Source organism: Barbus barbus (assembly GCF_936440315.1).
Source record: "Barbus barbus genome assembly, chromosome: 38".
Classification (NCBI taxonomy): Eukaryota; Metazoa; Chordata; class Actinopteri; order Cypriniformes; family Cyprinidae; genus Barbus; species Barbus barbus.
This window is the reverse complement of record NC_136716.1, coordinates 1,766,663-1,779,265: the sequence shown is the minus strand read 5'-3', so window position 1 is coordinate 1,779,265 and position 12,603 is coordinate 1,766,663. Positions and strand designations below refer to the sequence as shown.

Genomic DNA, 12,603 nt, shown 5'->3' with positions numbered 1-12,603 from the left:
GTCACACAGGGAATTCTGGGAATATCACTTTACAGTTTTTGACTGTAAATTATACATTGATTTGTTATTCTTTACTTCTAAAAACAGCATTTTACAGTAAAATGACATAAAATGTCTGGTTAGATCTTTTACCGTTTTCCCCTGTATATAATGGGAACTTACTGTTAACCTATTAACAGTTGTTTTTTTTTCCATTGTGTTTTTACAAAATTTAAAATTTTTACAGTTTATAAACAATTAATTAAAGAATTTGGGGGGCTATTTTATTTTTTTGAGAGGAATGCCTTATATTCTTGTGTCTGTAAATCATAAACTTGAGGTGTGTCTTGTTAAATAAGGTTAATTTCCTAACTTTATTATTTATAAAGGATTTATTAAAGCTATTGGGGTGTTTCTTGAGAGGAACATCTGTCACTAGGACATCACATCATATAATTGAGGGTTGTCTTGTTCAATTTTACTGAGGCTTCATTTTCTTGTAATATTGTTTATAAACAATTTATTGATTATATCGAGGTGTTTCTTGGTTTTATGATATTGCAGTCACTAATGCATTAGATTATAAAATTGAGATTTGTGTTGTTAAATTTCAATTTAGTTGTCTTGTCTAGTTTATACAACCAGTCCTTATTAAATATTCTGCTTCCGTTTCCATTAATATTTACAATCAGCACAGTCCTTGTGAGATACTCCAGTTTCACACTCCTGACACCGATTTACAATTTTTCACAACTTGAATGCAGGTAGGCATGTGGATGTTTTCTACTTGAATGACATAACCAACAAGAAAAGAAGGACCGACGCGAGGCGCGACGCAGCCAATCGCAGCCGCTCCTGCGGCGTACAAGTCTTTGAACAAAGACAAGCGGCCGCGCCAGCCAATCATATTTGAGAGTTCTCGAAAGCGGGCGGGAGTTCAACGGAAATGGCACGGGCGCTGGCCAATCGCAGCCACGAACCGCAAGCCATCCGCCAATCGGCGTTTAACCTCGCAAGGATTGCGTCGCCCACGGTGCTCAGTCGAATTCCATCGCCGTCCATTAAAACAGCCGACTTGGAAAATACAACATCAAAGCGTGCTCAGTTTTACCACAAGCTCGCGTGCTTAATTCTCGTCAGAGATGTTGTTTTCATGCAGCGAGGGTGTGGAGAAACGCTCTCCGCATGTGTAAGGCACGCATCTTAGACCCTGTCGTGGCTCGCTGCATCGCCTGGCAAAACGGAACAATTGGTGGATAATTCTCCTCGTGACTTCAGTCGAGCTGATTTCATCGCTGAAATACAGAGGAACTCGAATGTGTTTTCTGTCATGAGTCCGGCAGGGTGCTCCCATGTGAACGGGTTCAAAGTGGACAACTGGAAGCAGAATCTGCGCGTCATATACCAGTGCTTTGTGTGGAGCGGCTCTGTCGAAACCAGGAAACGCAAGGTAAATAAAACACACCAGAGCCCAGTGCTGCGGTGTATCGGTGCCAAGTCGCACTACCCTCCCAAACACAAACGGATGTGTAATTCTCCAGGCTAATGTGCTTTATTTCCACATCAATCCACGGCTGGCCTGCGCAGACTCATGCATCGCTTTCATAGGCTGGACGTGGGATGCTATTCCGCTATCGATGTTGTTTAACCTGCTTTAGTTGAGTTTAATTAGTCGTTGGCTTCCCCTGGATCGTTTTCTGATGTCAGGCCTAACATCATTGAATAGAGGTTTCAGTTTCACAGTTATCACGGAATTTGCCTATTGTGTGGCAGGACTAACCACTTATGTTGACTGCCTAAACATCTCCATATTAATACGTCCATGATGGAGTCTATGATATCGATTCCTGAGACGGTTGTTCTTTTGAGTCGAATCGGTTTGATCCGGATTAAGTGATTCGTCACGAACCGCACTGTTATTTAAACCGCATCAACTCTCGAACCGTTTATATCGTGATCCGGATCGACTAACACGACTAAATTGTTGTTTTTATAAGATGAAGCTGCTTCAACAGACTACAAACTCATGGGATTACAATAACGACTCTTATTAGTCAAACTAGGCTTGACTTTGGTGCAACACAATTTTTTGAATTGATTTTTAAAGGAACACAGCACTTTTTTTGGAAATAGGCTTATTTTTTTAACTCCCCAAGAGTTAAACAGTTGAGTTTTACCGTTTTTGAATCCATTCAGCCGCGGTAGCACTTTTAGCTTAGCTTAAATCATTGAATCGGATTAGACCGTTAGCATCTCGCTCAAAAATGACCAAAGAGTTTCAATAATTTTTCTATTTAAAGCTTGACTCTTCTGTTGTTACATCGTGCACTAAGACCGACGGAAAATGAAAAGTTGCGATTTTCTAGGCCGAAATGGCTAGGAACTATACTCTCATTCCGGCGTAATAATCAAGGAACTTTGCTGGCGTACCCTGGGTGCAGCAGGCGCAGTGATATTACGCAGTGCATGAAAGTAGTCCCCAGCTATATCATAAGTAGTTTCTTAGCCGGGAACTATTTTAAAGTCTCCTCCAATCAGAGAATAGAAACAGTAAATCATAGCAAAAGAACTTTGTGCATATGTATATTTTGAAATAAACCTGAGAATATGCTTTTTCTATATACATAAACACCGATAGTTTTATTTATCCGTCGTTTTCAATTCAGTTATTCCCCAAGCGTCATGCCTCATTAAAGCCATTTAGTTCACATTCATGTCTTTTGCTTCAAATCAAAGACTAATATTGTGAATCACATCATAGCTGGTTAGTTTGGTTCAAAACTCTCCAACAAAGACGTTTTGAATCTCATGTTGCAAACTCACGTTTGGAACCACATGTTTTGCGCAAAGAACCATGGGTTCATCAAAGCAAAGTGTTCTATAGAACCAATTCACGGTTCTTTTTCCGAAAGAACTGATTCAAGTCTGAAATGAGTCATAGTTCCATCACTTTTCTATGATAGCAGAGCGTGTGGCATCAGATGATTGCATAATAACTAACTATCCTCGCCCGACACGTCTTCCTCTGAAAAACAAAGAGTTATCTTGAAATATGCATCATGATTCATTCAAATCAAATGTCACCCTCCATATATGTGTCTCATCGTGCTTTCTTCTGAAAGAAACGCCAGTCTCGCATGCTAGACAGGTTAACATGTCCAATAAATAATGATAAAAATCATTTTATGGAGGAATCTTTGGTAGTAAGATGTTAATATGGGGTGAATGGCGTCATCTGGTTCACTCAGGATTGCATGATTCTTTGGCACAATTGAGGTCAAGTCAACTGAGTTTTATGAAGGATAATGTTTTCTTACTGCATTGTTTTAGCTTAATCACATCATTATCTATAATCCAGGCACATAAACACTCAAAGGCCAGATTTGGTGAGTTTTATTTCACTGCATGCAAGTAATTATTGCACTTGATTGTTCTGTACAGTCTTTGAAATCCAGTTCTCTTTGGTAAACTGTAATTTGTGTTGCGTTACACCACATCTGACCTATTAGACACACCCGCTATTCTCAGCATTACTATACTGTTTATTTAATGCCACGTTTAGACATGCTCAGCTGGGCAAAATGTACAATAAGAAGGATTTACCCGTCTTAGGTCACATTTAGCATATAGTACTGATCGCAAGTTCTCAGAAACCAGATCTGCATCTGTGGAGCACAGGTGGGCAAGCGACCGGACTCGCCTCTCATCTGTCCCGTCGTACCTGTGAAGGGACAATAGGAATATGAGGAGCTCAGTAAACGCTAGAGAGGCTCTCTGGTCCATCCCATCCCCCTGCTGCAGAACAACACATGCTGTGTGGCGAAGGCCTTTGGATGCGTTTGCACCACTGCTCCGCCTGAGCATCACATGATGGCACACCCACAGATCACTGACCGGCTGATGCATATCACTCCCAACGCTGGACAGCAACCTCAAGCTCCCTTCAGATTGACTTACTGAAGGTTACTGTTCTCATGAAAATATCACAATTTCTATTAGATTTAACATTGCAGTTATTAAATTTAAAGGTAGGGTTCACCCAAAAATGAACATTTTGTCATTAATTAGTAACCCTCATGTCATTCCAAACCTGTAAGACCTTTGTCACAAATTAAGGTGTTTTTGATGCATTCCGAGAGCTCTCTGACCCTCCCATCTAGACAGCAAGGATCCTAACACGATCAAGGCTCAGAAACGAAGTAAGGAGATCGTTAAAATAGGCCTAATCCATGTGACATCAGTGGTTCAACCGTAATTGTACGAAGCTATGAGAATACATTTTGTGCACAAAGAAAAAAAAAACTTTATTCGTCAATTCGTGCTATAGGGTGACGCAGAGGAGACGAAGTGTTGAATAAAGTAGTTTTTTGTTTCCTTCGTGCACAAAAAGTATTCTCGTAGCTTTTTAAAATTATGGTTGAAGCACTGATGTCACATGGATTATTTTAACGATCTCCTTGCTACATTTCTGAGCCTTGATCGTGTTAAGATCCTTGCTGTCTAGATGGGAGGGTCAGAGAGCTCTCGGAAGGCATCACAAATATCTTACTATAATATGAATATTACTAAAATATGAACGAAGGTCTTACAGGTTTGGAACGACATGAGGGTGAATAATTTACAGAATTTTCATTTTTGGGTGAACTATCTCTTTAATGTGCACCAAGAAATGTTCAAATGTTTTTTTTTTCAGTAGAAATGGCACTTTACAGCATTGAAAAACGCTAAATATGCCAAGAATAGTTTTTTTTCTGAACCTGTTGTAGACGTGTCAAATAAATATCATAAAAGAAATCATTACTTCTGTTAGGGTTAGGATTGCAATTATTAAAGATGGGGTAGGCGATTTCGGAGATGCTAGCAATAGCAAGCTAGCTTTGAATGTATAAAAAAAAATGATACGTCTATTTTAACGATAATTACACATTATTTTGCTGAGCGTGTTATTTTGGGAGGTTGAGGACTGTTGTGGACAGCTGACTCCCAAAGCTTTTGATGTTCTTCATATTCGGTGCAGTTTGCGGGAGTCACAGAAATGAGTTTTTCCAATAAGTTTAAATTGATTTTTACATTTTATGGGCATTTTTACCTTTTATAATGCCATTTTTTTTCTATCTTAATTAAATGTATGCATCGTCTCTTGTGTCAAATTCTTAAATTTAATCGTAAATTCAAATAGTAAGACACTATAGGGCAGTGGTCGGCAACAGGCGGCCCGCGGGCCAAATAATATCTGTCCCGCGCCCGTAGCCAGATTATTTTGATAGCGGCAGGTTCTGAAATGGATCTGTCATGACAGCAACAGTTACTCACAATCAGAGTGTGAATGGAGCGAGGAGCGGATTTTTTAAAAGTTGAAGCGTCGTGGTTTTCACTCGCTTCATCACCGCTCCATCACGAGTACAATTCGAGTACAACTGAACAAAAATATAAGCGCAACAATTGTTTTTGCCCCCATTTTTCATGAGCTGAACTCAAAGATCTAAGACACTTTCTATGTACATAAAAGGCTTATTTCGCTCAAATATTGTTCACAAATCTGTCTAAATCTGTGTTAGTGAGCACTTCTCCTTTGCCGAGATAATCCGTCCACCTCACAGGTGTGGCATATCAAGATGCTGATGAGACAACATGATTATTGCACAGGTGTGCCTTAGGCTGGCCATAATAAAAGGCCACTCTAAAATGTGCAGTTTTATCACACAGCACAAAGCCACAGATGTCGCAAGTTTTGAGGGAGCGTGCAATTGGCATGCTGACTGCAGGAATGTCCACCAGAGCTGTTGCCCGTGAATTGAATGTTCATTTCTCTACCATAAGCCGTCTCCAAAGGCATTTTAGACAATTTGGCAGTACATCCAACCGTCCCAAGGTCATGGGTTCGATTCCCAGGGAAAGCAAGAGCTGATAAAATGTAAAAAAAAAAAAAACTGTAACTTAGATGCAATGTAAGTCGCTTTGGATAAAAGCGTCTGCTAAATGCATAAATGTAAAAAAAAATAAAAAAACTTTTAGCTTTTTATAAAAAAAAAATTATAATACCAAAATTTCAGTAGTTTTAAAATAAACGAAGTTAAGTATTGTACCTAAGAAGTTATGAATAAAAATATTTTTGTATTTTTTGATTTTATTGACTTACACTGACACTACACAATGATGACTTAATTCATTTTGTCCATTACGTTTAACTAATAAGCATTTCATACTTAGTTTTCCAACAACACGTCAGTGTTAGAATAGCCATTAGTCCGAGGGCCTGGAAACCGACTTCCTTTAGAGAAATAGCAAAGTTCATCGAAGCTGTGGCAGTGATTAACACCGGCCTGCACTGAAGCTTGTCCAATTACCCGTATGGTCTTCATTTACCATTAAAAACTGTTTTTATAGGGCGGCTGTTCCACATCTATTCTGCATGTGGAGTTATACGGGCTTCTAGCTCGCCATCAATAATTAATTGAAGCACGGGCCGTTTGTCATATCGATACACGCCTGCATTTATGCGCTTCCACACGTCCCTCCCGAGCTTCAGCGGATCCTTACGGAGAAGGTGCGAGTCCGAAGCGCTCGACAGCAGGCCTCAGAGCAGTTTCTCTAGACATGGAGGATGTTTTAAATCAGGAAGACAATGTGACTCCAGGAGGACGATAAAGGACTCGTGCTCCGCTACGGTTTTACCGGCTCATAATTCATAGCCTTACAAATGCTTAAACACTGCTTTTGTGACTTGAATACGAATCAAAATCGGTTGATAGTTTTTATCCCAAGTTTTGTTCTCGGGTTTTAGTGTGCGGTGGAGAAGGGCGGCTTTGTTCCACAGGCAATAAAGATTACATTCAAGGCTATACCACAAACTACAGCACATTGTTGGACTAATAAACAAGAAGTTGAGACTACGAGCTCTGCAAAATACATTTTTCAGTAGCATAAAAGCAGTTGTTTTAATAGTAATTTTTTATTATTGTTTGAATGTTGTATTGCTTTATAGTCCCTTGTAAGAAATGTATCAAACATTTATTTATTTATATTCATTCGAACACTTCACAATTTCTTTATTTTTCTTTTTATGTTTATTCATTTGGTTTTTTTTTTTACTTTAAAAATGTTTTGTCAGTTGGGAAACTTGTTTATGAATTAATAAATTTCTAATTATATTTTAATTTAATTTCCCCCTTTTTTATTTATTTTTTGTGGTTAATTATGGAAAATCAAGTCTTTGAATAAATTATTATATAAATATACAGTGCTGGGCAGATTACTTATAAATTGTAATCCATTACTGATTACAAATTAAATGACGGAAATTGTAGTTTGTAATGCAATCTATTGGATTACAAACATTTGGTCATGTATTTTGACTACTTTTACACCCATGCTAAAGTTGACTAAAAAGAGGAATAAAAAATCATCTTTTGGAAATTGAACTAAAATAGCCCCACATCATCACATAGCCTTCACCATACCTAGAGATTGGCATGGTTTTAGTTCAGTTAGCCTAATAGCTGGTTTGATTTGCATTGAGATGATCTTATGGAAAGTACTCCATGCCAATCTCTAGGTATGGTGAAGGCTATGTGATAATGTGGGGCTATTTTAATTCCAAAAGCCAAGGGAACTTTATCAGGATGCATAGTATCCTGGATCCATGAAGTAACTGGCCTTTAAAAATAAAAATCTGCCTGCCTCTATGGGAATTTAACATAGGGGTGCCCAAACTTATGCACCCTGTTTTTTAAGGAAGAACATTTATTTACGATACATTATTCATTCACAAAGAAAATTGGTGTCCTTAAAGGTTGGATTTTTCCCAATTTTTTTTAATTAAGGCATTAAGTTCAATTTCCAAAAGATGATTTTTTATTCCTCTTTTTAGTCAACTTTAGCATGGGTGCCTAAACTTATGCATAGCACTGTATATTATTATTTTATATTTTTAAGTAGTCTAATTACAAGTACTTTTTTTTTTTTTTTTATCCGACCATGTAATCCAGATTACATGTAATCAGTTACTAACCAGCAATGTTTAAAAAATACATTTGAATTTATCTATATATTTATATCTATATTATGTCTATATACATTTCTTATAAATTGTTCTCATTTAGTTTTTTATGAATTATTCATTATTATTTTTAAGTTAGTTTAATTACTTGAGGAGCTAGAGTGTCTCTGTATGTCTGCTGTAGCTCTTGTTGAGTGTTTAATTGTAAATGAGGGCTGGTCTGTGGGGTTAAGTGTAATGACGCTCCGTGTCGGCGCACGTCCTTCAGCAGAAGGGGACTCTGGGTAATTGACAGGCCCTCTCCACTAATTGTGTTTGGTGCTTCCTCCAGCTTTTTAGTATCAGTCTTACAGTCCCTGTGCGCTCTCAGCTGATCTCATTTCTTTAGCCTCTAGCAGGCTTATCGCAGTCCAGGCAGCTTCGAGGCGTTCACATCCCTCATCTGCATGTGTTTGAACTGCCATCCATCCTTTATCATCAGCGCCTTCCCTCTCCGTGTCTCCTTTTTGTTTCTCCTCTTTCATGTCTCTTGCCTCCCTTGCTTCTCCTCATCACCCACATGCCTCCTCCTACACTTGTGATCTTGGAGAAACAGCAGCGAGCCGGCGATTGGATGCTCAGTTGCTGCAGAAACTGCGAGAGCCGATGTGTTTGGCGGGTCGATGCTGGTTTATATAGTCAAGGCCGATCTCTGGGGTTATTTATTCCTAGGCCAAAAATCCAAAAATAAAAACTTAAAAATATTGTAGTATTTTAAATGTACATAGTTATTTCAAAGTCTAATTTAAAATACAGAGATGTTTAATTGTTTGAGTCACTAATTATTAAATTAATAATATAAGTTTATATGAGATATTTGAAATTAGACTTTGTTTGGGATAACAATGTGTTATATATTCAGTTGCATTACAAATATTGAGTAATATTTTTGTTAAAATATTCACACAGTGCCGAGTAGGTTTATTATCGTTAACTAAAACTAAAACCATAATTTTGAAATAATAAAATATTCAATATTAAATACTGTGTATATATTAAAAGCGCTATACAAATAATGACTTGACTGTGTATATATAATATCAAATATTATATAATACAAATATTTCAGGGCATTATTTCTCTTTTTCGTCTAGTTTTAAGTATTTAAAATAAAATAAAAAACTGTAGGCATTTTAAAAAGCAACAATTAAAAATATAAAAATAAATACTAATTTAAAATATTAATAAATTGCAATCAGTGATATCAGTCATTGATTCTAAAATAGCACTTGTGATAAACACCTCAGTCGAACTATGAAAACTAATATTTGGCTAATATATGCACACTTTTACCATACAGTATACCTTTATTTATCCACACTTTTATTTATTTTTTGGAGGGATTTGTTGTTTTAGCATTTTGGGTTCACTATTTAATTTTTTTTAAATTAGGGGTTCATCTAAAATTTGGCGCCAAATATTTCAGTTACCAAAATTTTGGTTCATCCCTATTTCACACCAATCAGGGTGTTTTTTTTTTTTGTTGTTTTTTTTAAATTGAGGGATTGGTTGCTTTTGAGAGGCATTTTGGTCCAGTTGGGGTGCTTATTTATCAAACATATGGTGACTTTTAGCCCGAGTGAAATAAAATGTGATTCAATGGCCTGATCCATCTGATGCAAGTCTGCATAGACCACCAATGATAACTCTCCTCAGTACTCTGTTTATTCATCTGCGAGTCACACGCAGGATGACAGTGCTGCTTTGTTGCTGGTCACGCTGGCTCCGTCCAATCAGAGCGACTGGAGCTGCACTCTCGCTCTCTTTTGATGCGTTTTTTATTGAGTCAGCATCACAGTCTGATTTGCTGGATAACAGAGGAGCCCTTCTCTCCGTCCGCTGCTGATGTCATCCGCCCTAAACCCAGTTCTGGAATCCAGTTCCCTTTTCATTTGATTCTGATTCATTTGTTTGCGATTCACTAAAAAGATCTGGCTCATTTGAGTCGTGAGTCATTTGTTTTTGAATCAGACTACACTGGTTGCATAGTATGTTTCCTTATAGCATTAAAGGATAACTAAACCCCTGATCAGAGCCTAACTCCACCCACTGGCAATATTTGAAAAATGCTGGAAAAGTGGGCAGAGTCCAGCGGAGACGGAGGAGATGAACCGAGGGCGGGGCTGAGCGGGGGGCGTGCACCTGAGAGTGCCATCATACGTCACAGGGGTATGCAACGTCCAATAGGAAACTTCAACTGCAGTAGCCACCGTTCAACCTGAAGAGCCAGCACTCAGATTTTTTTACACCATATATTGTAGAATTAAAACACTTTATAACCAAATGTCAAAACATTTACTATTCAGTGCACAGCACTAATAAAGACACAGTCTTCCAGATCATTAACTCAAAGTTGTTTTAGGGTTTAGTTACCCTTTAATTTTGAAGATTAAAAGTGGGGCCCAGACTGCGCAGTTGATTGAGTTAGTTTAACGGGATGGGTAATGTTGTACAAATACGCTTTCACACAGCCACAAAATAGGCATAGAATAAGAGATTGATATTGCGAATTTTAATAATTGTCTGAATTATTCTAATGAAGAGATCTACTTATTAGGAAATCAATAATTTGACCTAGCCCTAAAGCAAAGTTAGTCGACTCACTGACTAGTTGGTTTAAGAAAAAACTCATTTAAGATTTTAAGACAAAATCATCGGAGTGGAAATGTAATTTGTTAAAGAGCATCTCAGCACTGCTGCTTTTCAATTATTTTTTATTTTCTATTATTTATCTTTATTTTATTATTTATATATATATATATATATATATATATATATATATACCTCCCTCCTATTATACAACCTATTTCTGCCCTATTTTATTTTGAATAATTTTAAATTTATTTATTCCTATTTGTTTATTTATCCCTCCAATTAGTTAAAAAAAACTTTTTTAGTCCTCCTAATTATTTAATGTATCCCTATTTTTTTATATTTTATTTTAATTGATCCTTCCTATAGTATTTTTCTTTACATTTTTAATCTTTATCTGTCCTATTTTTTTTTTACATTTTGAAGTTGTTTTTATCTCTCCTGTTTTATTTTATTTATTTATTCATCCTCCATGTTATTATATATATTTAGAATTTTATTATTTAATTTTTATTTAGTTTTTCCTAGCAGGTGACTGCAGGCATTTGGTGCCTCGTTGCCATTTTAAGGGTTTTCTGTTACAAATGTATGCCAGCAAGCTGCAAAAATAGCCTGTGTGTGTGCGTTCATGAATGTGGAGCCTGCAGTGTGTCTTGTAGGAGGAAGCTGATCCTTCTTGCCTTGTTTTTCAGCCCCACACCCCCGTCTCAGATGAGGTCCTGATCAGTGCACGATCTCATTCAATATTACAGCATTAACACCAGCAGGAGAGAGCAGAGAGGACCTGCTGATGCTCTCTGTGTAGGATGTAGGACTGTAGAAGGATGAGAGAGTAGGATGGAGGAGCGGTGTAGATGCAAAGAAGAAATTACATGTGTAGAGCGTGATCAGGAGGTGTGGCGAGTCAGATATGTTGAAACGATAGCGTTCAGTTTACTGCATTCGTGTATTAGTGCATGTTTATGTAGGCACTTTCACACATCAGCCAATCAGTGTGAAACATAGCTTGCATATAAGGTTAGATGTTCGAGTGTTTTATTTTTATTATATCTCTTTTAATAGTTTTTGGAACTATATACATTAATGCAAATAGTAAAGCCGCGATGAAACTGAAGTAGCGACAGATTAGGGTTGGGCGATGCCAATTTGGTAGACATCGAATGATGTGTACCGTGAAACATCGTGATGGACGATGACCTCGGGGACGGGGTTAGGGGTGTGCCCATATGCAGAAACGCATGGAAAACAAAGAACGCATTCTACGGAGCCACTAAGGTCTCATTTGCACAGCAGGTCTTGATGCTCAATTCCGATTTGTTGCCTATATCCGATTTTTTTTGGCTGTCCGTTTACATGTTCTTTCAATTGTGAGCCCTATCCGATTCATGTGTTTACACTCGCCATACCATCTGAAACATCCCACATGCATTGTTGTCATTTAGCACCTCCACACGTGCTTCCTCCCGAGAATAATGTGACCTGTGCTGACAAAACGAGTTCAGCAAATTTGAAAAATTCGTTTATTTTCACATTCTCCATTGAAAAGACCTTCAAAATGATGTATGATTTTTTAGAATGGGACAAAAAAATGACTGCTACACCCGTTTAAAGTCGATATAGGGTCAGCAAGGTTGATTATGAGAAAGATTAAAGTTTTCCTCCAGTTCTATCCTTTTTAATAATTAGGCTACTATATTAATAATCACAATATAGCGTTTTTTTAGCGTTTTTTTAATTTTATCTTTCCTATTATAAATAAAAACAGATGCAAAAGAAAATAATTGGTTGTTGATTGGCTGTTGAGATGATGGGCGTGGCTCTCAACAGTGTATGCAGATGAGGGGTCTTTACAAAACACCATTTTCAACAAAAAATGTAAAACTTGATTCGTTTTGGTTGTTCATTTACATGACATTGGCGCTTTTGCAAACGCAAACTTTTGAAAACAGTACACTTATTGTCGTGAATTTGTGAAACGGTGTGCATTATTTTCA

General features: G+C 37.4%; 1 protein-coding gene across 2 annotated transcripts in view; it reads left to right on the top strand.

Moving 5' to 3' along the window:
* Nucleotides 1-279: 279 nt before the first annotated feature.
* Nucleotides 280-12,603, top strand: part of LOC306858004 (ubiquitin carboxyl-terminal hydrolase 22-like) — a 39,437-nt gene continuing 27,113 nt past the window's right edge. For both annotated transcript variants that reach the window (XM_079398339.1, XM_079398340.1), the window contains exon 1: nt 280-1,429. In XM_079398339.1, coding sequence (XP_079254465.1) covers nt 1,310-1,429 — 120 coding nt within the window. In that variant the 5' untranslated portion in view covers nt 280-1,309. The remainder of the gene's footprint in view (nt 1,430-12,603) is intronic.